The sequence below is a fragment of the Vicugna pacos genome, chromosome 13 (assembly GCF_048564905.1).
Source record: "Vicugna pacos chromosome 13, VicPac4, whole genome shotgun sequence".
NCBI lineage: Eukaryota > Metazoa > Chordata > Mammalia > Artiodactyla > Camelidae > Vicugna > Vicugna pacos.
The window spans coordinates 41,641,816-41,669,471 of NC_132999.1; the positions used below are offsets into that span (position 1 = coordinate 41,641,816).

At 50.6% G+C, this 27,656-nt stretch overlaps 1 protein-coding gene across 19 annotated transcripts in view; it reads right to left on the minus strand.

Moving 5' to 3' along the window:
* Positions 1 to 27,656, minus strand: part of LOC107034401 (uncharacterized) — a 161,863-nt gene that overhangs the window by 77,884 nt on the left and 56,323 nt on the right. For 5 of the 19 annotated variants that reach the window (XR_012079286.1, XR_012079277.1, XR_012079282.1 and 2 more), the window contains 3 exons: positions 12,547 to 12,659; positions 10,511 to 10,652; positions 7,300 to 7,858 (listed from right to left, as the gene is read on the minus strand). The exons of 1 other annotated variant lie outside the window; for it this stretch is intronic. Coding sequence is in view for 1 of the 18 variants with exons in the window: in XM_072974754.1 (XP_072830855.1) it covers positions 7,725 to 7,858; positions 17,547 to 17,690; positions 20,843 to 21,007 (443 nt within the window). In the remaining 17 variants the exon portion in view is untranslated. Of the gene's footprint in view, positions 1 to 7,299; positions 7,859 to 9,249; positions 9,497 to 10,510; positions 10,653 to 12,546; positions 12,660 to 16,882; positions 16,958 to 17,546; positions 17,691 to 20,842; positions 21,008 to 22,810; positions 22,979 to 27,656 lie in introns of those variants that run through there. 13 more of the 19 variants (XR_012079290.1, XR_012079293.1, XR_012079291.1 and 10 more) reach the window with 8 other exon arrangements.

Here is a 27,656-nt window from a genome sequence, read left to right on the forward strand (position 1 = left end):
ATTACTTTCTGCCGGCCTGGGTGGAGGAAGCAGGCTGCAGCCCCAGAGAAATCCCGCGGACTTTCGGAAGTCCGATGGGCATGCATTCCATGGGAGGGCCCAAGGGGATCTGGGTGGGACATTGACCAGGGGTGAAACAGGCGTGGAGGCCCAATGAGGGCAAAGCACTGGGGATGGGGAGGAGAGGGGAGAGTCAAGAGGCTTTTAGGAAGCAGAGTGGACAGAGCTTGGGGACAGGAGACTGTGGGAGTGTAGGAGGAAGAGGAGACTAGGGAGACCCAGGGGTTTCTGGCCTGGGGCACAGGCTGGACAATGGAGCGAGGCACCTAGGTGGGAAACTCAGAGAGGGAGCCAGGATGGAGTCTTTGGAGCATCTGAGAGGAGCCATCTGGGAGGGAGACGGTATATGGGTTTAGGGCAGAGTCAGGAGGTAAATGGAGTGTTGGGAGTCATTGCTGAAACCACTGAAGTCAGGGGCGTGGATGAGGAAGAATCCAGGTTAGGACGGGAGACAGGCGCGCGGGGCCTTGGGGAACATCCCGCAGATGCACGGAGCAATTGTGAGTGAAGCTTAACTGAGCTTGTCTCTTCCTGGCTCCTGGGTGACTGGGAGGCCCCTCCCATCCTCCTGGGGTGGGGAGGGGTGATGCCGAGGGGGAAGGTGGGGAGGAGGGAGGCGACAGGGTGATGTGGATTCCAAAGGAGCCGACAGCTGTCAAATAATATAAAACCTCATATGTTAATAATTCTTACAATTTTGCCAAAGACTTAATGGCTGGCCTGTCAAGAGCGATGACAGAAGCTATTATGGAAACAAGACGGGAATATTTCGTAGGCAGTATGGATGGCACAGTCCCGTGAGCAGCTTCCAAGGACCAGGAGGAGGACAGCCTGGCCTCCCGCCACCCTAGGAAGGCCAGGTGCTCGGCCAGAAAGGAGCTGGGTCATTGCGGATTCAAGCCATTGACTGTGGACTGATCACCTATGAGGACATTTTAATTAACCGTTAGATCCCAGAGCTGCCCCATCCTTCCTGTCCCCACCACCTCCCTGGGCTGCAGCCACCTCCAACCCCAACACACAAAGAAGAAGCAATCAGCCAACCACACTATACAGCCAGAGGCACCCAACTGTGTCAGCGGCGGGAGGGGCAGATAGCGGGTCCAGGAACTGATCTGGCTGATCTGGAAGCCCTCTGAGGGGTCTTGCACAGCTCCTGGCCTCAGGTCCTGGGATTCAACCTGCCCGATTCTGTAGCTGATTCGCTAAATGAGCTTGGACTGACCTTTTGGTTTTCAAACGCCTTAATTGCTCATGTTTAAAATAGGAACAATAGCAGAAAGAGTAAATAAAATGTGCAAAAATGCTTGAAGAGCTTCAATATCTCAGAATCACTTTCCCCAACTCTCTGAAGCTCCTGCTTGCTCATATTAACTCTCCAATCAGCTCCAGGAGGCAGCATCACGATCTGCATTTTCCCATGTAGGGCCGTGAGGCGGGGAGCAAGGCTAACATGGGCACATGATACACGTTCTCAGAGCCAGGACTGAGCCCCAGTCTTCTCTCCAGCACCAGAATCTGCCTTAGTACAGGGATTCTTCTCAGACTAATAATAATCATGCCGGCTACCACCGTCCTGTGAGTGCTGACCTCGGGCCAAGAGTTGTGCTAAATCAGAGCTTCTCAAACTTGACGGTGTACAAGGAACCCCTTGGCATCTTGTTGAAATGCTGCTTCAGATTTGCAGGTCTGGGGTGGGGCCTGGAACTCTGCATTCCTAACAAGCACCCAGGAGATACCAAGGGTCCAAACATCATACTTTGAGTATCAAGTTGCGAAATGCGTTTTCTCATTTAATTGGCACAACACCCTTAGGAAATGTGTGCTATTGAGACAGAAAGGGGGCAGGGCACAGCCATTCAAGGAACAGTACAACAGTTAACATCAGGGTGGCTGAGGATTCAACCCCCAGGAGGCCTTGAGGCTCAAGGTGGTGGGAGATTTGACTTCTAGCAGATCTTGAGCTTCATTATACGCCCATTGTAACACACTAGCATGGTAAATAGCACGCCCGCAGGCGCCATGACAGTCCAAAAGGTCAAAGAGTGGGAAATGGCCAACTTCCTGGGAATCCCAGCCCTTTTCCCAGGCTAGTTGGACTGGTCCTTCCACTTATTAGCATATGAAGCCACTGAGCCCATAAAAACTGGCAACATGGCACCTCATGGCTGCCCCTCTCTCTCCCTCTTAGGAGAGACCATCTGTCTATGGAGTGTATACTTACTTTTACTCTAATCTGAGCACCCAACCCTCACACCTCGTGGCCTTTCTCTTGCCTTTCGATGTATCTCTCTAGATAAATCTACCTTCACTCAACTGTGGCTCACTCTTGAATTCTTTCCTGCGCAAAGACAAGGACCCACACTTGGCAGAGCACGTCAGGGGCTCAACCAAAGCCTGGGACACGGTCTTCTTCATGCCTCACATTCGTTTTTCCTGCATCACTATTAATACCATCCTTATTTTACAGAGGAAACTGAGGCTTGAGGAGATTGGATAAATTGATCACGTCACAGAGCTAAGGAGGAAAACCAGAATCAGAATCCAGGTCTCCTGGCCTGAGTCTGCCTACTTAGCCCCAGGCTCTCCGATCTCCCCGGCATTGGCCTGAAAAGTCAATGACCTGGAATTGTATGAGCCACACCAAGGGCAAGGCTCTGAGGATGCGTAGGACAGCCCTGATGATATGACAGCAGGCGGTGTCAGGAAGGAGCTGGCATTGAGACAGGAGGGAAGGGGGTAGGGCACAGTCACTCAAGGAGTGACAGCAACCAAAGTGGTGGAAGATTCACCTCCTAGTTAGCCTTGAGGATTAAGACGTTTGACTTCTAATAGACCTTGAGCTTCATTATATGCTCATTGTAACAGCATGATCAAATAACATGCCCGCAGGTGCCATGACAGCCCTAAGGCTAACCACAAAAGGCCAAAGAATGGGTGGTGGCTCAGTCCCTGGGAATCCCAGCCCCTTCCCCAGGGCAGTTGGATTGATCCCACCTGTAGGCATGTGAAGCTACTGAGACCATAAAAGGTGACAACACCACACCTAGTGGCCCTTGGCCTCTCTCTGGCTGTCAAAGAGCAATCAGGAGGCCCCAGAAGCAGGAGGAGGAGGGTAAGACTGGAGTAAGGGTCATGCATTCAAATGCCCACAGGGACCAGGTGGACAACAGGAGGGAGGGGCAGGCCAGGTGGGAGTTGGAAAGCCCAAAGCTCCATCAGGGCCCAGGGTCACCAGAGCTGATTTTTCAAGTATAGCTGGAAATGCAGATCTTTAAGTGAAACCCCTACTTTTTTAATGTTACCCACTACTGCAAAAGATACATATGTAACATTGTGCAGAGCTATTAAGTCCGGGAGCAAGATGTGCCCTTGGGCCACCGTTCTGCAGGCTCGGGACCAGAGCCAGCACAGACTGGGCTTTAGGGAAGAGTTGGGGGGGTTCCCACGAGAAGGTCGAGAGACAGCAGCCATGCCTGTTAGGTAAATCATGATGAGAGAGAGAGTGAGCGAAAGAGCAGAAAGTAGGATTAGGATTTTAAGATGCAGTGCTATGTGTGGTGAATAGAATCTTCCTTAGTGTTCTCCAAAAGACTTTCATGAACATTCAAGTGGTTTTTCCATTTGGGGGCTCCCAGACTGGTGTGTCTTTGGCTGTGACAACAGTCTCAGCGGAGACTGAGCCACACAGCTTCGTGGTTTTATACAGGTCCCCCAAGGAAGGCCAAGCCCACAGGAGGCAGAGGCCTGGGGGAAGCACCCGCAGGGGGTGGGGGGGCTGGGGTGGGAGCAGGAAGCAGCTGCCTGATGTACTGAGCAGACCTCCTGGGCTGAGCACATGAGACCACGTCCTGCCCATTCCACTTGGAGTGGAGGGTTTCCCAGGTGCCAACAAGGGCGTCCTGTCTCCTGAGCACTATATACCCACAGGCACCAAGCAGAGAGAGGCCATAGCTACAGAACACAAGCAGCCGCTGGAAACACCCCAGGGCAGCCACCCCCAGGTGGGTCCTGTTCACAGGGGCAGGTCTAAGGTAAAAGGTCTGGACAGACAGAGGGACAGGGTACAGATGGGAAACCAGACAATGGATAGACACGGAGGAGAAGAGCAGGGAGGAGAGCTGCCATCGCTGAACACCAGCACTGCTGTCATCACCTCATTTAATCCCCACAACAGCCATTCAAGACCCTTCATCCCACTAGGAAACTAAGTCTTGAGAAGATAAACATGAATGGTCCAAGGGCGCCCTGCTAGGAAGTGGCCCAGCTGGGCTGTCATTCCAGGCCTGTCTGGTTGCAGGACTCGGGTTCTAACCAGAGTTTGGGGGCCCTTTCCTGGTGTCTTAGCTCAGGCCGCTGTAACTACTTACCATAGACTCAGTGGCTTAAACTAGCACTATGTCTCACAGTTCTGGAGGCTGGGACATCTGAGGTCAAGGTGCCAGCAGATCCACTGACTGGTGAGGGCCCACTCTCTGGTTTGCAGATGGCTGCCTGTATCCTCACCTGGAGAGCAGAGAGCGAGCTCTCTCATGTCTCTTCTTCTAAGGACACTAATCCCATCACGAGGGCTCCATCCTCATGACCTAATTACCTCCCAAAGGCCCCATCCCCAACACCATCACATGGGGGCTGAGGGCTTTAACATATGAATTTGGTGGCAGGGGGACACATTCAGTCCACAGCACCTAGTATGGAAAGAGGATACTATCCATAAGAGAGGACCCCAGGGTCCACTTTCCCACAAAGAACAAGACCATGATGCCCCAGACAGTCCCCAGGGCTCTCTGTCTGGAAGCCAGGAAACACAGAGACACTCTCTCTGGTTCCTCCAGGTCCCCACCGCCCCGGCTCCCGGGCCACTGGGCTGCCAGCCCACACCGCCTGCAGCCACCCGCCCAGGAGCATTAATTGAAAATTAATCCGCTCAGTACGTGCCGATGTGCAAATCAAAGCTAAGTGTCTCAATTAGGAAGAGAAATGGAGTCGGGCACTCTTCTCAGACGCCGGCTTATTTATGGGGATAATATCATTTTTAATGAGGGGAGCTACTAAAAGACACAACAAATGCAACATTTAATAGAAAAATATTACAGCATTCCATCAGCAGAACGCGGCCGGGAGGGTGGCTTCCGGGGATCCACGAACAACCAGGAGTGTATCTGTGGTTGCGTGTGGGCACACATGTCTGTGTCAGCACGCACGTCTGCAACTGAACATGTGAGAATGTGTATATGGCGGGGAGGATCTGGAGGGGAGGATGAAGCATTTTTGCTACAAAAGGTGGATTTCCCAGCTACTGCCCACAGTACCCTATTCCAGGGTCTGGGACAGCCAAATAAGAATTCAGGGTGTTTTTTTTAATACTAAAGGCAGGGGGCGGCTGGGCCATCTGGTCCCTGGAGAACTGTAGGTCTCTGTCACTCACCTCCATGGAGGTCACAAAGCGGGAAATTAAGACTGTAGGGCTCCACCTCCTCTGGGTTCTCCTTGCCATACTGCCATACATGGGCCATGGCTGTCCCAGCCAGCCACATCGCTGCCAGCTGCAGAACAAGGCCCTCTGGGCACAACCCCCTGGCCCCAAGCTGGCACTTAAGCCCAGCCACCCCCCTCAGCCTTGGTCCCAGGCTCAAGAGCCAAGGACTTTGCTTGCCAGACTCAACTCCAAGTTCCCGCCCCCACTGCCCCCACCTCCACTCAGATGTGGTGCAGCCCCAGACCCAGGGTCTACAGCCCCAGCCCAGTATGGCCTCAGTTTTAGCATCTGTGGAATGGGAAAGCAGTTGAAGTGGGCCACTCAGAAGCCAGCCTGCCCTCCCAGCCCCCTACACAACATGCACACATTGACCTCCACACCTCTGCTCACATGGGAACCCCTCCTGGAATGCAGGTCCCAAATCCTGCCCTCACTTCCCTGCCCAGAGCAGCACCCTGCTACCCCCACCACGCCCTCAGGCAGCATCTCTGACCACCCCACCCTCCTCAGGCTCCTCACCCATCAGGTGGGAATAACAACGCGGCCTGCCTCACAGGGAGGAGGCTTGCAGCAAGGAGAGTGTGAGATGCATAGTGCACTCGGTGTACCCCCATCAGCACATGGGCCGGAGAGGCTCAAAGTTAGGATGAGCTTTGTCGCAGCCATCGGGGTTACAACATTCACCTCTGCCACCTCCTCTCAGCCCCATACAAGCCCACAGTGGCACAAAGTGGGGATTTTTATCCCCACTTATCAAAAGAGGAACCTGAAGTTCAGAGGTTGAGCGACTTGCCTGAGGCCACACAGCTGGTATGCTACATCAAAAGGTTTGCAGAGGTTCCAGAGGACACTAGACCCCAGGCCACCTGGCACCAAGACTGGGCTCTCCCATCTCAGAGGAGCCCGAGGGCTCCAAGCCAGGGGACTCAGATCTAACCTGGCTATGCCTCCCACCAGCTGTGTGACTTCGGACTCGTTACTTAACCTCTCTGTGTTTCTGTTTTTTTCGTCAATAAAATGAGGTGACAAGAGCACTTACTTGGTCAGGTTTTGTCAGGGTTAAATGATTAATACCCATAAAGCCGTTAGAATCAGGCCTGGCACGTGATAAACGTTCTGTATGTATCGAGATGTTGTTACTAATAATAGGCCACCCTACTCCCAAATCATTCTCTCCCTGGTCAGGCAGCAAGAATCATCCATCAAGCAGTCTGCCAAGGTCCTCCAGGCAGGGCCTTCCCCTCCCCCAAATGCCCAGCACGTGAGCCAATGTCAGATTCCCTGATCTGGGCAGCATACCTTCCTAGACACTGTCAGCATTCATCGGGCTGCCGGCTTATGCTTCATGCATCTTTCTCCATGTGTGTTAGACTTGCATTTCTTTAAGTAAAATAATAATAATAATAATAACAACAACAACAATAATAATAATACCAAGCAGGAGCAGGTAGGTTTGTGCCCAGTAGCGGGGTTCTAACTGGGCAGTGGCATTAGTGGTTATTCATTTAATATCATTGCTTTATGTTCCACGTGCCTCAGTTTTCTGGCAACACCCCAGCACCTAGAAGAATGTCTGGACGTGGTAGGTAATTAATTACTGAAGAGCGCAAAGGGCTGAAGGCAGCCTCTTCCCTGGATGGAGATCTGAGTCTGAGCGCCCTGGGTCTCAGAGGTGGAGACCCCCACCCAAGACCAGGAACCCAAACTGGGGGCTTCCCCTTCCCTCCCAGACCCCAGGCACCTCCAGATTGGCATACCCAGGCCTCCTCCTGGTGATCAGGGCCAGGGAGGGGTTCAGAAGGGCTGGTGGGGCAAGAGCTGGCACCCGTCACCCCAGGTAACAGTGTCAGCTCTGCCTCTTGCACCTGAGCAGCAGGGTGATGGGTAAAAGGGGAGGGCTCGGACCACCCCACCCCCAACCTCCTGGCAAATAACTCAGTGGGTGCTGGGAATCAGGTCCAGAGACAGAGGGCAGAGGAGGCTGGGAGGACAGAAAAATGAAACCAGTAAATGAACAAAAGGTAGGAGAGAGGGCAGAGAGGACCCACATCTTCCCACCCCAGCATGGAACGTGGTGGGACACCCTGGCAAAGGCAGCCCGTGTTGCCAAGGAGACTGTGGCTCTGGGGCCTTTAATCACTTTGTGCCCAGAATCATCATGAGTCCTCTTAGATAAGCAGCAGCTTCAAGGGCGCATCTTCAGCAGAGCGGGAGGCATGGCAGAGGAGCCACAAGTCCTGAAGCCAAGCAGGCCAGCGTTCAAATCCTGGTTCTGAATGACCTGGGACACGTTATCTCTCTGAACATCAATTTCTTCATCTGTAAGATGGGGCCAGAAGACAGCATCAGATGATGTGTAAAGAGCCCGGCACACAGCTTGGGCTCCATTAATGGTGGAGGATCCTTGGCTGTCTTTCTACTGACGGGGAGCTCATTAACTCACAAGGATAGGTCAGCTTGGCTGGAAAGATCCATCTTCTCACTAAAGCTGAGATGTACACCCTTAAAAATGAGGCTCTCTGGACCCCCTGTTATTTCACATACATTACTCTGGAACACAATTCCCTCAGGCACGGGAGATGAGAACCCACCGTCAAAACCTCCCACGCCCACCACAGGCTGTCAACACAGCCTCAAAACCTGCCCACAAATGTGCTGTCTTGCTGGGAGACTCCGTGGGCCCCACAGGGCTCTTGATGCAACAGTGTTATAAGTGGCACATCACACAACAGCCCTCCCCGAACAACGAGGTGCAGTGCAGGAGACACAACAGGGCTGTGTTAACAGTGAAGGTCAATCAGGCACCTGCTTCACCCTCCTTGTCCAGAGCTGGGACTCACCTCCCTAGCGTCCCCAGGGCGGGAACCCAGTCGCTCTTTCTCCTCCCCTTGCCTGGGATGCAGCTTGTGTTCACTAATTAGACCTTTCGCTGGCCCTGAATCATTCCCAGGCCGGGCCAGGGAGGTCATTAAGCCAGAGATGGAGAAGTGTTAAGCCAGCCTCACTCTGGAGATTTACAAGGCCCAGGCTGGGGAGGATTTATAAGGTTTGTTAAATTTCTAATTGAGTTTAGAGCGCAGTGCCGTGGTCTCAGTGACCAAGATGCGCAGACGAGAATTAAAGCAAGTGCAACCATCCCTCACGCTCTGAGAAGACGATAGCCTCTCAACTTGCCCCACCTGCCCAGCAGCACAGTCCAAGGGCTGCCAAAAGACAGAGCGGTCCACCCAGCACACCCTGCCCGGCCCCAGGCCCACAGACCAGCCTGGCACAGAGCCGCAGGCCCAGCGTCTGTTTGTGATTGGTTGCTTGTCTGGTTTTATTTTTTGTTGATTCTTTTTTTTTTTTTGAATGGTTAATATACCCACATGGTTCAAAATTCAAAGAGTATAAAGAATACCCTGAGTAATCTCTCTCCCTCCCTGTCTCCCAGACACTTAGCTCCCCTTCTAGGAAAAACTCAGTGTTATCAGTCTGGCAAATCATTCAAGATTCACACAAACAAGCAAATATATACATTCGTACACATATATTCTTTTGTATGTTTCTGTATTCTTTTTCCCCCTTGATACACGCCCTATGTATCCCGCTTTTTTTCTGCTTACTACCAGGTTTTAGGAATCTAAAATAGAATGCCAGTTGGTCCGCATCAAACAGGGCGGGGTTTGAATCTCAACTTTGCCCCATGATGTTCTGAAGTTGGCTCATACCTGCTCACAAGGGTCGATTGTGAGCATCCCTTCCCAGCTTCAAGTTCGGCGAAGCGTGTTGGTAGCTTGAAACTTGGCAGGAGTATTTACACCACAGAAATTGGCAAACAGCACAAATTGAGGCTTTTGTTTGTTTGTTTGGAGAGCTGATTGTTAAACGCTGACCAGCCCACCACCAGCTTTGCCACTTGTGTGCTGTGTGACTTCAATTCACTTGACCTCTCTCCAAGCCTCAGTTTGTTCATATCTAAAATGAGTATAAAACAGTGTTATAATGTCGCCACCAAATATGTGGTGTGCCTGTCCCCACGCTGGGCATGAGGGATGCAGAAATGAACAAAGCTCCAGGCCTGCCTGCGAGGGGATCTGGTCTAGTGGGGGAGGAGGGGCAGAAATCTAAACAGATAATGCCATTCTGCTAAAGAAATAGGCAGAACAGGGTGACTCCAGGGCAAGAAGAACCTGAGTCCCCAGGTAGGGGTGGGGGTGGCTTCCCTTTATGCTGAGAATTGAAAGAAGGCCAGGAACCCCAAACACAAACTGGGCCTGGAGGGCAGAGTGCCAGAGCCAGTGAAGCAGATTTTATTTCTTCTTAGCTCAGAGAGAGGAAGTTACCAGCCCAAGGTCACACAGCACTGAAGTGGCTGAGCCAGAATTCTAATTTAGATTTTCCTGGCCCAAAGCATGACTCCGTCTCCTACTGCCTTGTCTGCTCTCCACCCAGTCACCAAGCTGTCCTGTAAGATGGCCCTCCTGGCCGTGGGAGGGAGCTCAGGGACACTTCACACTCACACACAGGGAAGGGGTGCCCTCTGCACCCTCCTGACAGGGAACTCATACAGTCACAGGGCAGTCAGCATGGTCAGAAACCATCCACTCACTCAGCCTGAGTTTGGAAAAACAAAGGGATCTGGCACCTTGGCAATCCTGGGCTCCCGTCCCTGGAACACTAGGGGCTGGACCACACCCCCAGGCTGCACTGTCCGCCTCCTGCCTCCTGCCATTTTTTTGGCTTTGGTTCTTAAAGCCAACATTCCATGGCTTCCTGTGTGAGGTGCATGCCCACTCATGGGGGCATGGATGAGGGAATAAGAAGCCCAGAGAGGAATGGGCTCATCAGCCCCGGAGCATCCCAGAGCCTGGGGTCTCCCAGGAGGGGTCAGTGAGACTCTGCACTATTGTCTGCAGACTTGTGTGGGTGATGGGCCCCTCTCCATCCTCCTCGTTCACGCCCCCAGCAATGCCATGGGACACCGCCTACCATGGGCCGCATGCGAGACGTGGTCCACAGGGAACAAGTCCCGAAAAAGTCCCTGCTGTAGTTACATTTCCATTCTGACAGGGGAGACAGAATACAAAACAGAAACCGGGAAATTGGCTGATTTCAGATGGTGTTAAGTGCCCTAGAAAAAATAAAACAAGCTGGTGAGATAGAAAGGGACCAGGTGTAGTCAGGGAAGGCCTCTCTGAGGAGGTGACATCTGGCCTATCACCCGAATGACAGGAAGGAACCAGCCCCGTGAAGATATGAGGGAAAGACAGGCCAGGCAGAGGGAACAGCAAGTGCAAAGGCTCAGAGGCCGTGTTTGAGCTGAAGGAGATAACTCTCTGGAACGGAAATGGACCGCGGGGTCATTAGGCTCACCCAAAACAGAGGCTACACCCAAAAGCATACCACATGCTGATATGTGACTTCATAGTGTCCTTCCTACTCTCTGGGCCTCAGTTTTCCCATCTGTCTATGGGTCCACAGCAAAAAAAAATTCTAACTTATTGAGAGAATAAAATGAACCCGAGTATGTGGGAGCCTCCCCACTCAGAAGGCATCTCCCCAGGCCTCCTGGGATGGCCCACCTAGAGCCTCGGGGGTCTGAGGGACAATCTGCAGTCCAGGGTGGGGGCCTTCCCTGACCTGAGGACGGGCTCAGTCCTGAAGAAGGCCAAAGGGCTGGGACAGGTTTGCCAGGGTTCTGGCTCCTTAGAGGGACTCAAGAATAATTGGGTTACCCTGCTCAGTGATGCCAAAGGGTTTACTTGTCCAAAGCCCCAAGGTGATTTTGGGGTCCAAGACATGTGAGAAGCCACTGAGCATCCCAACACAGTTTCCAGTCTAGTGAGCCCAATTCATTCTCTCCCTCCCCAGGAAGACACAGGTGAATCATTTCTTGGGGTCTGTCTCTAGGTGGGGAGCCATGGGAGGGTAAGCAGCAAGAGTTGAATCCACACCCTGAGCCCTGGAGTGAGGGCTCTTGAAAATGCCTTTCCATTCCCCACGCACATTTACACCACCTACAAACAGGGGTCCTAAATGAGGGTCAATCACAGCAACTTCTACCAATCCAAAGAGGAGATGCAGAGCCTCGGGTCCAGAATCTAAGCATCGAGCGCCCCCTGGTGGTTATCATGACTCTCCAAAGCTGGGCGCCATCAAGTACGGATGGAGAACGCCTGGCTCAGCCCCCTGCAGCAGGGTGGGGAATTGAAGAGCAAAGCCCAGGGCTCGCCTGGCACAGTGCAAGGTGGGGATGTGGGGGGTGACTTTCAGCCAGTGCCCACTAGAAAGGGACATGCCCTGAGATGGTACAGGAATTGTCCACAGCCACATAGCGAGTAGATTGTACCCAGTGGCCAACAGGAGCATTCATTCATTCAGTCTGACTCACTTAGCTTCTACCATATGCCAGGCATTATTCTAGACATAGATAATGACCAAGAGTGAACAAGACAAAGTCCCTGTCCTCGTGAAGTCTGCTTTCTACCCAGGGAAAGGGATGATAAGCACATGGACAAATATATGTGCAGGGTGTTCAGTGGGAATAAGTTCTATAAATCAGAGGAGTAAGGGGAGAAGCAGCAGGGATGCTGTCTTAGATCACATACTCATGGAAGGGTCCCCTATGAAGGGGGGGGGCGGGTATTTGAGCTGAGACTCATGAAGGTATTGACAGGGAAATATCTAGGGGAAAGCACTCCAGGCAAAGGGAAGAAGTATTCCTTAAAGGAGGAGGTCCTTGGCATGTCCCAGTAACAGCAAGGCCTGGGTGGCCAGAGTGGAGTGAGCAAGGAAGAGAGGGGAGATGAGGTGAGACAGGTGGCGGAGGCCATGTCATACAGTGTCCTGTGCACCACCATAAGGACTTTGGGCTTTATCCTAAGTTGTGATGGGAAGACATGGGAGGGTTTTGAACAACCATGATGGCTCCAGCATCTTTAAGGCTCCCTGACTACTGAAGGGAAAATAGACTATAAGAGGATGAGGAATGAAAGCAGCTCATTTGGAGTTAGGAGGCTACTTACTGCAAGATTCCAGATGAGTGATGATGGTGACTTTAATCAGTAGTGGAGGTAATGAAAGTGTCTCAGATTTAAGATACATCTTGCAGGTCAAGCCAAAAGGAGTTTCTGAGATGCTGGCATAGGATATGAGGGAAACAGAAGAAAAGAGGATAAAATTAACATCTGGATGAATATTTCCTGGGATGAGGAAGACAGGAAGGAGAGATCTGGTGAGAGGAGAATCAGGAGTTCCATTTTGGACCCGGTGAGTTTGAGGTCTTAGCCATGATTATAAGTTGGATATAAGACTTTGAAGGTCGGAGTGAATGTGCGGGTCATTAGCATACAGATGGCGCTGAAAGGCATGTTGAGAATCCTGCTTCCATCCAAGGTAAAGAACAGAGAGTAAATGTACCCTCCCACCTGAAACAACAAAGAGAAACCATACAAAATATATGAGACAAGGGTTTTCAGGACACTGGACATCAGACAACAAAGGACAGTATCCCTGAGAGACAGGAAGCAAACAAGGCGAGCCCTAAAATCATCTTAGCTTAATGCCTTGAGAAAGTTTCCAGGTTGCGGAAGAAAAAAATGGGAATGGAGATGGAGCCTGGAAAGCCCTGTGAGTTGAGGAGATAGAGCTGAGAGTCCAGGGAGACAGAGACAACCAGAATTTGCAGGACAGAGTACCCTGGAGCTCTGGAGAGGGTCCCCCTCAAGTATTCATCAGAGTACTGATCAGCCTGGGTGTGGAAGGACAGTCCTCCAGGCTGGGTCAATGGCAATCCAAAGGGATTAGAGAGAACAGCCTCCAGCACTCATACAAGGCCTGGAATAACACCTGTCCTCACCAAGACCAGAAAACCTCATAATTCATGCAGCATTGGGTAGAGTACTCAGAAGAATCTTGCCTCAATAGTGAGGAATCATTATTCCTAAACTAAATGCTACTCTGGACCCATCTAATAGATCTTTCATTTCTTTAAGATTATTTTTGGAGGAGAGGTAATTAGGTTTTTAGTTATTTATTTATTTATAATGGAAGCAGTGGGGATTGAACCCAGGACCTCGTGTATGCTCTCACTCTACCACTGAGCCATACCCTCCCCCTGCCCACCTAACAAATCTTAAAAGCAAAACCCAAAAGGACCAAACTCTTCCTGCCAATAAAATGCATTCCAGAACAGAGTTCAGAACATTTATACAAAAATAACCAGGAATACAAAAACACCTCATGCATGCATAATTGGAGTATCCAAAAGGATGCAAAAGTACCCACAAAGGTAAAAATCACAATGTCTGGCGTCTAATCAAAGATTTCCAAGACTTGAACAACACTATGAACAACTTGACCCAACTGACATTTACAGAGCACTCCACTCAGCACCATCAGATTGCACATTATTTTCAAGTTCGTATGGAAAATTTAAAAGATAGAGTCATGAAACAAGTCTGAATAAATTCAAGAGGACCCAAGCCAGACAAAGAATGTTCTCTGACCACAAGAGATTCAGGTAGAAATTGATAACAGAGAACATGAGGAAAATCACCAGATCCTTGGAAACTAAAGAACACACTTTTAATAATCCATGAGTCAAATAAGAAATCGAAAGGGAAACTAAAAACTGCTTTGAACTGAATGAAAATGCAAACACAACACAAAAGAATGACACAAAATTAGTGGCTTGCCCCTGTGACAGGACTTAGGAGGAAATTTATAGCACTAAATGCAGTTGTTAGAAAGGCCTCAAATCACTGACTTCAGCCTCCACCCTAAGAAACTGATGGGAAGGGAGGGAATAAGTGAAGAGGATCAAGAGGTACAAACTGCCAGCTATAAAATAAATACGTCCTGGGGGTGTACCTTGCAGCATGGTGACTATAGTTAATAACATTGTATTGCATATTGAGCGTTGCTAAGAGAATAAATCTTAAAAGTTCTCATCACAAGGAAAAAACTTTGTAACTATGTATGGTGACATGTTAACTAGACTTACAGTGGTGATCATTTTGCAATATATACAAATATCTAATCATTATGTTGTACACCTGAAACTAATATAATATTGTATGTCAATGGTACCTCAAAAACAAAATTTTTTTTAACTAGTGGGGAAAGTAAATTAAACGCAAAGTAAGCAGAGAAAGGAAATAATAAAGATTATTTATAATAAATAATAAAGAATAGAAATCGACAAAAAAGAGAGAGAGAAAATCAATAAAGCCAAAAGGTGGTTCTTTAAAGAAAGTAATAAAGTTGATAAATCTCTAGGTAGATTGATAAGGAAAAAAAGACATAAATTACCAATATCAGGAATGAGAGAAATGATATCACTACGGATTCTACAAATATTAGAAGGAATATTATGAACAGCTTTCTGCAAATAAATTTGACAGCTTAGATGAAATGGACAAACTCCTTGAAACACAAACTACCAAAGCTGAGTCAAAAAAAACCCCAGATAACTTGAAGAGCCCTATATCTATTAAATAAATTGAATTTACAGTTAAAAACCTTCCAACAAACAAGCTACAGGACCAGATGATTTCAGTGGCAAACTCTAGCAAACATTTAAGGATGCCGTAATACCAATTCAACAAAAACTCTTCCAGAAAATTAAAGAGGGAAAAACACTTTCCAACTCATTCAATGAGGCCAGCATTACTCTAAAAACAAAGCTAAACAAAGACATTACAAGAAAAGAAAACTACAAACCAGTATCTGCAGCTGCCCTGATATGACAATGTTCCGTGGTTGGGTGCAGCAAACTCAAACAGTAACCCCGCCAAGGTCGTGCCTAACAGAGGAGGTCTCCCAGCTCCCCAGTGTCTCCAGCGCCCTGTGAGGGCGGGTGGGAGATGCTGAGATGCAGAAGGAATGTAGTTAAGGCTCCGCCTTAGGACCCTCATTTGAATCTAGCTCCTCACTTACTAGCCGTGAGGCCCTGGGCAGGTCACTTCACCTCCTCGAGCCTCAGTTTCCTGTTCTGTGAAGTAGTGCCTACTTCAGAGCTGTCATGAGGATTAAATGAGATTGTGGATGAACGTGCTTCACCCAGTGCCTGGCTCATGGTGAGCACAGAACCCACAGCCATTGTTGCAGATATTTGTCCCCACCCAGCTTGCCAGGAGGCTCGTGTCCCCCACTCACAGGCAGTCTAGGTCTCCTGAGAGCCTGGGTTCAGAGAGCCAGAGAGGCATAGGCTCCCTCCCCCAACACAGTCACACCCTCCATCCCTCAGCTCATCCAGGGGCTTCATAATAATCGAAATCCCTGAAACCTGGTAATCACCATTCCAGTGTGTGGATTAGCTCTGAGATCTCCAGCCCAGCCGCCGCTTCTCTCCCACTGGGGACCCTCCCACCTCGGCCCTGCTGTATCCAAGGCAAGGCAGGACCCAGCAGAGGAACACACTCCATCTGTCTCCCTCAGGCGGTGTAGTCCAGGGGCTGAGCGTGGACTTGGGCGGGAGCCCCAATGCTTGGTCTACTTCCCAGCTCTGTGACTTTAAGGAGGTCACGTGACCTCTCTGTGCTTTAGTTCCCTAATCTATAAAACAGGGCTAAAAATGGTAGCCCCTCAAACAGTTACTGTGTTGGTTAAATCAATTAGTAGATGAATGTAAAGTGCTTACAATGGTGCCTGGCCCCACTAAGTGCCACATTAAGTATTTACTATCCTTATCATCACCATTATCTCTATCCAGCACGCAGCCATGCACACAGTAGATTTCAGTGCATGCTTATTGAACAAATGGACAGATGGACGGATTCATTAATGAGCCGACCAACCTCTAAGAGTCCTTGTTCACGGATAACTGATAACAACGACTATGAGTTTTGAGTGCCTAGCAGGTGCCAGGTGCTTCATAACACGTGATCTAACTGAATCCTCAGAGCAACCCAAGGAAGTGGGGGCCCTTATGCCTGTTTCAAAGATAAAGAAATCATGACTCTTAGAGGTTAACGTGTCCAAGATCACACAGTTATTTCTTCCTCCCCTTTAATTTTTGTTTGTACATGATACAAAATCACCGAAGAAAAAAAATTAAATAGAGGCAAAATAAAAACAATAAAGATTAAAACCACTTGAGATTCCACACCCAGAAATTTCCATTGCTAAGTGTTTGCAGACTATCTTGAAGACTTTCTTCATGCAAATAGATATACATACATTTTTTAACAAAGCTGGGCCCACATTATGCATACCCTGCACTACAATAGAACGCAGCTCTCTTTCCATGTCAATAAATCCTTGCCACCAGCTGCAGCCAGTACTCTATTGTAGAGCTGAACCACAATTTATTTAACCAATTTGCTATTGTGGGATATTTAGGCTGATCCAATTTCTCACCATTTTATGTGATGAATATCCTCTTTATCCATACAACTTTCTGAACTTGTCCAATTATTTCCTTAGGATAAATTCCTAGAAGTGAAATTTCTGAGTCAAAGACAATACACTTATTTAGGGCTTTTCATATATACACACTGCCAAATCGTCTCCCAGAAAAGTTGTATTAATTTATGCTCCCATTGGTGGTAAATGAGATACAGGCCACTAATACTGAGGCTATACAAAACAGATCAAAATGGTGCATTTGTCAGGAAAGGGCAGGCCAAGTTGCAGTAACAAATTAACCCCAAATCGCAGTGGCATAACACAACAAAGATTTATTTGTGTCCCCACCCCCGCCACTGCAGGCTCAATCTGGATCAGCAGAAGGAGAGTCTCTGCCTTGCACAGTGACATTTAGGGACACAAGCTGATGGACATGGGAGCCCCCTCGCCACCACCATCTTGTAGCTACACCATCTGGAACACAAGACCTCCGCAGTTGCCCCAGAATTGGAGCAGTGAGCAGCCAGGTTCTTAAATGCCTTGGCTCAGAAGTGACACACGTCACCTCCACTCACACTTCCTTGGCTAGAGCTGCCACGCAGCCTGTCTGACGGGGTGGAAGAGGTGGTCTTCCATGTGTCCGGGAAAGGGAGGCCAACCTGACCTGCATACACACCAGCAGCATCTGTTACAAATACGACGGGGTGAAAGCCGCGGAAGGTTTCCTCCGGCAAGAGACATCTGAATCGACTCCTCTTGTTTCCAACTCTGTTGTGGCTTTTCTTAAGAGAGAATTGCTTGGTCCCAAGATAACGAAGACCTGGGGGAGGGCCAGGGTAGTGAGTCGGACAGTGGGCTGGCGACAAGCCCCCTCAGACCTGCAAGGCAGTCCACCACCAGCGTGTCCTGGGCTCCTCACCCAGACCCACGTGGGCCGCAGGAAGGCTGGGGCCGGGTCCCCTCTTCCTGCCAAGGCTATGGGAGGCACAGGAGTGAGGCCCACGGGAAATCCTGCCTTTTGTAGCCCACTCAGCCAGCCCCCGAACACCGTGGGGTCAGCCCATCCCCGTAAGTCAGGTGCAAACAGGAAATCGGGGGACAAAAACAGTAAAAATGAGGTTTCTGGAATGAGACTGCCTGGGTTTGTGAACCAGCTGAGCCACTTACCATTTCTGTGACCTTAAGCAAGTTACTTAACTTCTCTGTGCCTCTGTTTCCATCACTCTAAATGGGGACAATTAAGAGTAGCTACCTCCTAGGGCTGTTACGAGGCTTAAATAAGTCAATATTCCTTCATTTAGCAAGCACACAACAGACACCCTTATAGACACTGGGATTACAGAGGTGACCAAAACAAAGCATTTCCTTCAAGGAGTTCATATTCTCTTAGGGATACAGGCAACAAATAAACCAACAACATATAACATCATTTTTCAGGTGATAATAAGTGCTATGAAGAAAAATTAAGCAGGGTAAGGGGGAAAGACAGTGATGGGGGGTGCTGTTTTACCCAGAGTAGATATCTCAAGTGACATTTGAGCTGAGATCCAAATGGAGTAAGAAAGGGAGCCAGGTAGTTATCAGGAGAGAAGTGTTCAGACAGCAGAAAACGTAGGTGCAAAGGCCCCGAGGCAGGAGCATGCCAGTGCATATGGCTGGAGCAAGTGAGCAAGAAGCCAGGAAATTTAACCAGAGAGGTGCCCACGGCCATGAGAAGGACTTTAGATTTCACAGTGGGTGAAAAGGGAGGCCACCTAAAGTTTTGTATGGTATTTAAAACCACACAGCCATGCAACACCAAATGCCTGGTATGCAAGTGCTCAATAAATGTTTGCCATGATGCCTGTGGTCACGGTGATGAGCATGAGGATGATAATGATGATGACCAAGGGAGGGTGGGGTTAAGGGCAGGTGCTGAATCTATGTGTACCATAGAGATGGAGCCAGGAATCTGGGAAAATACAAAAATATATGTGTTTCCATGAAATCAATCTCTCTCCTTCCCATTCTACCCCCACCCCCACACTGTCCTCCCTCCTAGCCTCACTCCCCTAAAGTAAGCCTCAGGATGGAAGGAAAATAAATTATCTTCCAGGCACTAAAAGCTATTCACAAACAGTGTTGAGAGTGGAGGCAGCCTCAGTCAACCCGGACATCAGGCAAGATGGAAGTTGCTGGCAACTCCAGAAGCCAGTTTCCTCCTGCCCATTTGAGATGGGAGACAAAGGAGAGGAGGAAGATGAGGATTGGGATGCTGAAGAGACAGAGGGGGAGGGCAGGAGTGAGCAGTGTTCTGGTGGAGGGAGTCCAAGGGTCCAGGAGACTGGCGTTCTCCCGTCACTTGGAGAACACCCAGGCCCAACGGGGGCCAAGGCTGTGTGACCTTGTCCAAGGTCATCCCAGTGATCTGAGCAGTCTCCTCGCACCCCCTCCCCCAACTATAGATATGTTTTGGGCAAGGGTGGAGGAGGGACATTTCCTTATGTCTGCTCCTCCCCAACACCTAGATGGAGAGCAGACCTGAGGGGCTGGGATGGAGTGGGGGTGTTTGTTCCCTAATAAGTGTTGCTGCCCCTCCCCTCCCCCAGCTGTTTGAGCTGAATGTCATGCATGAACACACACACACACACACACACACACACACACGAGACCCACACAGACATGCTCTCTACTGAGAGGCAATAGAGTCTGCCAGTGAAAAGCAAAGCCTCTGAAGCCAGACTGCGTGTGTTCAAAACCCAGCTCTGCCTCTCACTGCTGTGTGGTCTTGGGCTAGTGACTTCTCCTCTCTGAGCCTCAGTTTCCCCGTCATCAGTTGTTGTGGGGATTAAATGAGTTCATCTGTAGAACAGCGCCTAGAACTATTCCCAGCACGTAGTAAGAAGTGTGAGGGGCTACTATCACACATATTTACACAGGCTAGCGGAGGGGGAGCAAAAAGCTCACCCCTTCACTCTCACAGGTCTGCAGACGTGCACGTGACACACAGACCCAGTGCACCTGCACACCCCCAAATCGAGAAGGCCGAGGGAGGCGTTCCTCTTGGGCCCAGCAGCAGTTCTCCTCTGTCAGCCTGGGGAGACGCAGCCCACAGGGCAAACTCTCCCACCGCCCCTCCACCAGCACCATTGCTCAAATCCCCGACCCCCACCCCAGGACCTGCCCACTTGGCTTCCCTCCCACTGGCAGAATGGCTCCAGTCCAGCCCCAACACGAGGGCAAAGCAGCAAGGGTGGGGCTCCTCTCAGCCAAGCCCTGGGGCTTGTATTCCAGCCTTGAGACTCTTGATCAAACTCTCCTGCAGTCCACCTCCCTCCTTCCCACAGCACCAGACCTGGCTTCTCACATCCCCACTGCAACCCTGTCACCTGTCCGCTCAAAAGCCTCCAGAGGCTCCCCAGAGAGTGGGGCCTACAAGCCAAAATCTTCCACCTGGTATTGAAGGCCCTTCAGATCTAATCCCAACCTGCCTCACCAGCATCTGCATCCATGTCTTGGTACACATCGTCACAGCCAGTGGAACCAGCGCCCACCACTGTCTCCCACCTCCTGTTCTGCCTGCCTGGAGTCACCTGTTGTGTCTCCTCCTGCCTTGACCTAACCAATCCCTTATGGTCTGGGTCAAAGCCTGCTTACTCTGTGGAACTTTCTGTAAACACTGCAGTCAGAAGACACCAGATTCTCCATCCCTCAGGCGCCTGCCTCTGGGCTCCGCCCACCCAGGGACACCTCTTACACCCTCCTCAGCCCACTGGCTGTCATGCGTCTGTGATGCTGCGAGGACAGGGACCTGGTCCCCTTCATCCCGGGACATCCAGGGGGCAGCACAGAAAAGATCCAGACTCGCCATTATTAAATATTTGTATGAGGACGAGAAGAAGGAGGAAACAGATGGAAAGAAGACCGTTCTGGACATGGTCAGATCTGTGCCTGAGCCTCAGGAGTGATAACTGACGCTTATTGAGAACCGACCTGCAGGCACTGTTTCAGCTGCCAGTTCTGTGAAGTCGGTGCTGGAGGAAACTGAGGCACAGAGAGGCTGCCTGGTTTGAAATCCCAGCCAGGGAGAGACAGAGACAGGAGCCAAACAGGAAAACTGGCAGGAGCCTGGGCTTTTGTCATCACTCTTGACTGCATCTGGAAAAAGCAGATTTCTTTTAAAAAGTTAGAGAGCTGAGATCCCCCCGCCCCTTGGGCAGCAGGTCAGTTCACCAGGGAGCCACTCTGGGCTGAGCTGGTCTCCCAGAGGGACGCACGGATGAATGAGGGGCCTGACCACAGAGGTGGAGGCTCCGGCCTCCCGCCAGGCCCAGGAAAGCAGCTGTGCTCTGCGCTGGCCTGTCCCTTCTCCACCAGAGTAAAAGCCACTCTGCCTCTGTCTGGTTCGCAGCTGTCAGATCTACAAGTGGGCAGTCGGGGCAGAACAAACATGGCCAGGAGGTAGGAGAGATGGGATCGTAGGCAGGAGGTGAGGCTGGAGATGAGCTACTGTCCCCGGGGCCAAAGGAGTGCAGCCCCAGGGTGCATGCAGGCTTGTGTGTGTGTGTGTGTGTGTGTGCGTGCGTGCACGCACTGTCAGCAACGGGAGGCCTGGAGCGGGCAGGGGCATCCCCGTGTGTGGCAGCAAGTGCAGCTCCACTTCTCCCAAAGGTACACAGATTCTCAAAACCACAGGCCAGGGGCTCGCAGTCCTCAGCCCCATCAGCATCACCAGAACCCCTGCACATCTGCCACCGGGCACCGACCCAGACCTGGCACAGACCCGTAGAGGGTGGTGGGGGCTTCGGGATAGGAGAGCCCACGGGTGTGATTGGGACCTGGAGGCAGTGCTGACAGAGGCTGTCAAGAAAGACAAACCAGCTCCGAACAGGGATAAAGCCAAGGCAGCAGACCAGGCCCGGGAGGGGAACTACAGAAGGAGGGCTCGCCTTCAGAAACCTTTGAGATAGGGAGCTGGTCCGGTGAAATGGTCACCTCTGCTATCCGGCTGCAAGTAGGGAAGGGTCCCTCCCAACACGCAGGTACCAGAACTCAGCTCAAGAGCCCCGACTGAAGCGAGCCAGCCATCACCTGGTCCTCCCAGCCCCAGGCTAAAGATGGGGCTTCAGAGTTGAGGGGAAAAGAGCAGAGAATAAAATAAGCAGTAATAGATGTTCCCACAGAGCCCTGTGGGGGCCTAGAAGAGAGAGAAGTTAATCCCGCAAAGCCCTTGCAGACTCCAGGGTGGATTATCAAAGAGCTAGACTGTGAGGACTCAGAGAAGTTGTGATCACATCTCAATCCGTGACCCCATTCACTATTTCAGAGAGACCCAGCCGTCAGGGAAGGCCACAATCTCTGGGTATATGCACTGCAGAGAGTTTTTTACATGAAGCTTCCTGCTCTCCCATGGGAACTGGATACACAAAGCAGAGGTGGTGGGGAAAGGGACCGTTGGTGACTGTCTAGGGAGCTTGGGTCAGGCTGTGGGTCAGCATGGGTGGCCGGGGCTTGGATACAGCCAGAGAAGGTACCCTGATTCTATCTCCAGTGGAGAGAAAAAAGATGCAGAGAACAAGGATGTAGACTAGCAGTGATCTGAGAATCCCAGTTGGCTGTGATGGCTGCATCCCAGGTGGGACCGCCGGTGTAGGACTCACAGAAGTCCCAGAGGGCCACGTTATCCAGTGTCGTGGGTTGAATTGTGGCCCTCAAAAGATACGTCCACCTAGAGCCTCAAGATGTGACCTTAGTTGAAATAAGGGTCTTTGCAGATATAATGAAGGTAAAGATCTCAAGATGAGATCATCCTGGATTAGTGGGCCCTGAATCCAATGACAAGCATCCTCAGAAAAGGAATACAGACCTAAGAAACGAACACATTTGGTGACTGTTCCAGTTATCCACTGTTGCATAACAAACTCCCCCCAAACAAAGTGGTTTAAAACAACAACAATTTACCATTGCTGTAAATCTGTGGGCCGGGAATTCAGACAGGAGTCAGATGGGTGTTTTTTCTGGGGTCGCTTACTGACTGCATTCAGCTGGCAGGTGGATCAGGTTGGAAACTCCAAGATCTCGCTCACTCACATTTCTGGTGCCCCAGCGCTGCTCTGCCTGGCCTCTCCCCCTACCCGACCCTCCGTGTGGCTGGCCTGGGCTTCCTCACTGTACAGTGGTCTCAGGGTAGTCAGACTTCAACGGAGCAGCCTGCTTCCAAGAGGGAGTACGAGAAGCACCAAAGTGGAAGTTGCGGATCGCTGTAAGATTTGGCCTTGGGAGTGAGACAGTCTCGGGTCTGATGTTGGCAGACGCTGTCCGGGGCCAGCTTAAATTCGAAAGGAGAGAAAACATACTCCAACTCGCAGTGGGAGGAGAGGCAAAGAACGTGTGGTGTGGCCATCTTTGACTGCCGTGGAGACCGAGACACTTGATGGGACCACTTCCTAAAAATAAGCCGAGTGGTTAAACCTCAGTTCGGGCTCTGGCAGGAAACAGACTGACCAAAGGACCCAAAGAGAAGGTTTACTGACTAGACTGTCTGCAGGGGCATGTGCAAGGTTAAAGGGACAGCAGGCTGCCACCCAGCAGAATTCTCCCATTGGTCAGACCCAAGTGGAAGTCGGGGGGGGGGGGGGGGATGGGCAAGTGATGCCCTCCATAGAGGGGTCTGCCTTCCGGAGGACTGGGGAGGGTGGAGGGGGCTGGGGCAGGATGGGGAGTGGGCAAACACCGGCAGGATCAAGAGAACCTCTGTTTACGGAGTCCCCTATGCTCACCCTACTCTGTGCACTTCCTCTACGTTGCTGCCTCTTCCTGATCTTTCCTGGATGGAAGAGTGAGTCAGGGCAGGGGTGGGCAGGCCTGGGCTGGGCCAGGCTGGGGGCTGAAGGGTAAAGGAGTGTAGGGTCTGCTCAAGCTGAAGGGGGCAGCAAGGATTGAGGGTGAGGAGGCTCCTGACACTAATGCCTGGAGGAGGAGGTGGGATCCTGCAGCCGTGTGCTCCCTCATCCCTCTGATGGGCCCCCTGGTCCTAGGACTCAGGACAGGGCACCCCCACGACTGCATCCCTGGCTCCCCCCATCCCCTGGCCACGCCTCACCCTCACCGCCTTAATGAAGTTCCCTGGCTGACACCTCCTAATTCCCCAGTGATAAACTTCCAGCGGATTAGAACCAGGACAGCTATTTAATTAACACGCATGTCTGAGATTACTCAGGACTCATTAAGACTCCATGATTGACTTGTTAACGTGCAGGAATTCAATTACTTGCCTGGCACTGAAGTCCTGGCCAGGAGAGGGCGGGCAGCGGCAGGGGCTACATTGCTCAGCCTAAGCGCTCCAGTCTGAGGGAGGACACAGGCCTGTCCTAGAAGAGCCCCAGCATGAGGGAGGAGACACAACTGGACCCCAGGGGAGCCCCAATCTGAACAGGAAATGACAACCTTTGTCCCTAGAGAGCCCCAGACTGAGAGCGAAGAGACAGCCTCTACCTTTGAGCATCTCCAAGTGAGTAGGGAGGGGTACATTTCTGACCACCACCCTCTCAGGAGCTTCCCAAGGGGGAAAACTCAGCTCATGTCCCTGGAGTGCCCTGGTCTGGAGAGGCACACCCTCTCTCTTTGGGTTCCCCTATTCTGAGAGGACGAGGCAGCAATCAGAGCAGGGCAGCCTCGCTCCTGTCCTGGGGGGCCTCAGCACAGGGGAAAGATACACAGCCATCATCTGAGGCCCCCACGTGAAGGGGGAGATGTAGCCAAGGCCATGGGGAGCCTAGTCTAAGGGAGGACACATGGCCTCTTCCCAGGAGAGCCCCTGACCCATGCAGGGAGACAGGGCACACAACCAGTGTCTTCATAGGAGAGACCCAGGAACGCAGAGAGACTGGGCAGTCACAGGGTGGGGGAGGGGTGCATCTGAACCCACCCTCCCCCAGGAGGGACCAGGGAATCAGTATTTCCTCTGACACTGATGGAAAGGGGTGGGTAGAGTGGCGGAGAGGACAGAGAACCAGTCCCAGGCTCCCTCCCTCCCAGCCTGGCTGCCCCATCACACCCCACGCTGGGAGCCTCAGGGGTGGGTACCAGACTGTTGATCTCTCCAGCCCCAGCCCCACTCTGCCCAGCCCAGGCCTGAACTCCATCACTGCAGAAGGACTCATGGAGGAAACTGAGGAGAGGGAGGAGGGCCTAGGGAACTGAAGTCTGACAAATGAGGTTGGAATGGCCACAATCACGATGATGGTAAATTTACTGAGCGCCTCCCAGACACCGAGCATTCCACACATCATCTCAGTTATTCTTCTCACTTTACAGATGTGAAGACTGAGGTCCAGACAGGTTAAGTAACTCATCCAAGGTAACACAGCAGGAAGGGGTGGAACCTGGCTGAAATTTGAGTGACCTCACCTCTGAGCCTCTGCTCTTAATCATCACCCTTTACTACACAGCACTCAAGTCCTCATAAACCCCAGTGGTCCTGTGGGATGGTGCTTCACACCAGCTGCTGCAGTTTCTGTGATTTAACACTCCACGGAACTGCATGTGAAGGAAATTCACAGGGGCAGGGAAGTGTGGGTTATCCATTGAGTGACATACCCTCTGGAGATGGTGAAGAAGAGACCTCCACAAAGAAGCATGGACCACTGCCAAGCGGACCAAACAGGATGGTAGCAACATGGGGGTGGATGCTTCATGCTAATCACTGGCAAAAACCCCTCAGCACATCATTCAGCGGACGTGATAAGACTGGCAGTGGAGCAGGGAAGCCAAGAAAGTGGGCCCCAGAAGCCAGCAGACCTGGGCTCTAAGCAGGGCTCTGCCTCCTACAAGCTGTGTGGCTGCAAGCAAGTTACTTCACCTCTCTGAGACCGCTTCCTTACCTGTAAGTTGGAGGTGATGCTAGTACTTTCCTTGTAAGGTTATTTGGGAGAATAAATGACATGATGTCTATAAAGAGTCTATAACCTCACCTGGCAGGTGGCTGGTGCTCACTGTGGTTTATAGTCATGATCTCTTGTGAACATTTCAGGAAGAAAAGTCACCAGGAGCCAACGATTCTCTTTAAAAAAAAAAGTTATGTCCTGCCAACCTCCACATCAAATAGCAGTTCTGGGACAAGGACTGGAAGAACGCTAAAGATATTTTAGAAACGAATGTGATGCTCTCCTGGGAGAGCCACGTTGATTTCTGTAGAAGGTGGGCTGGCTAAAATACTGTCATATGTTGATTGAAGCTGTACTGAGTGTTGATTAAATGCTTCGGGGGCCATGTCATTGGAGAGGGTCATTGCAAGTACATCTGAAGATGACAAGATGTCATAAAGCTGGAAGGGCCAACAGAAGAATGCCGAGTGACTCAAGTCCAAAACAGTGCCTTCAGGCCAAGAAGACGAAGTGTAATGGGGAAAGGTAAACCAGATCTGCTCTTAGAAAGAGTTCCAAAAGGAAAAAATAAGGTTCCACTGTGTGCTGCTTAGCAGACAAAGCACCAAACAGAAACGGGGGTGGGGAGGAAAAAGAGTGTGTGTGTGTGTGTGTGTGTGTGTGTGTGTTCTTAAAGAGCTTAAAATATCCTTTTAGACAGTTTAATAATTGCTTAAAAGATCTTAAAATAGCTTTATATATCTTAAAAGGTCTCTGGAAACATACATGAGAAATTAATAACTTTTCTTTAGTCCGAGGGGAGGAGAACGGACGCTAGAGGACAGGGGTGTGGGAGGGAAATTCTTCCTTGAATAATACCCTTTTATAACTTTTTAATTTTGAACCCTGTGAATTTTTGCCTATTCAAAAATTAAATTGAAGAATGTTAACACTGGTTATCTCTGGTTGCTGGGGTGATGGGTGGTTTTACTTTCTTCTTCGTATTTCCCTGTATTGTCTGAATTTTTCTAATGACCGTGTATTACATTTTTCAAATCAAGAAAAATAATAGAGCTATTAACGTTTTCTTTAAATCTGCCTACCTTGTATAGGCTGAGGACCTGACTGGGCCACAACTCATGTGACAAAGGAAGTATTGGAGGCTTGCTGTTCCTGGGGAAAACATTTAGAAATGCGAGCAGGCTTGGCTGTCTGGCCACAGAGGGCAGAAGGCGGAGGCATGGGCAGAATGACACACTGCTACTCAGGGCAGCAGCCAGAGAGAACCTCCTATCAAGGTTGCTCTGGGAGGAAATGAGCTCCCCATCACTGGAGGTATGCAAACAAAATCTGTTCCGTGGAGGTACAGTCTTCTAAGCCATCCGTGCTAAGCAGGAGGCCCACCTCAGAGGTTTGGGCCTTGCCCACAGCCCCTGGCAGCCTGGACCTACTGTTCATTACAGGCACAGCATCACTTATAATGCAGCAAATATAAAACTTAGTAGTATCTACCAATAAACGATCATAAAAACTGCTAATATTTATCGAGCACTGACCCTAAGCACTTCTGTAGATTAACTGATTAATTTTGAGAACAACTCTGTGAGGTAGGTAAAGTTACTGGCCCCATTTTACAGATGAGGACACTGAAGCAGGGCTGGTTCAAGGTGTTTTCTAGAGAGAACACTGTGCTGGAGGTTTCCTTCCTCCAGAGAGAGAGAGAAAATGGTGTCCCCCACCCAAAATTTCTGTGTTGAAGTCCTAACTCCCAGTGCCTCAGAATGTGACTGTATTTGGTAAGAGGGTCTTTAAAGAGGCAATGAAAATAAAATGAGTCCTTTAGGGTGGGCCCTCATCCAGCGTGACTGGTGTCCTTATAAGAAAAGGCGATGAGGACGCAGACAGAGACAGAGGCAGGACCTGTGAGGACACAGGGAGAAGAC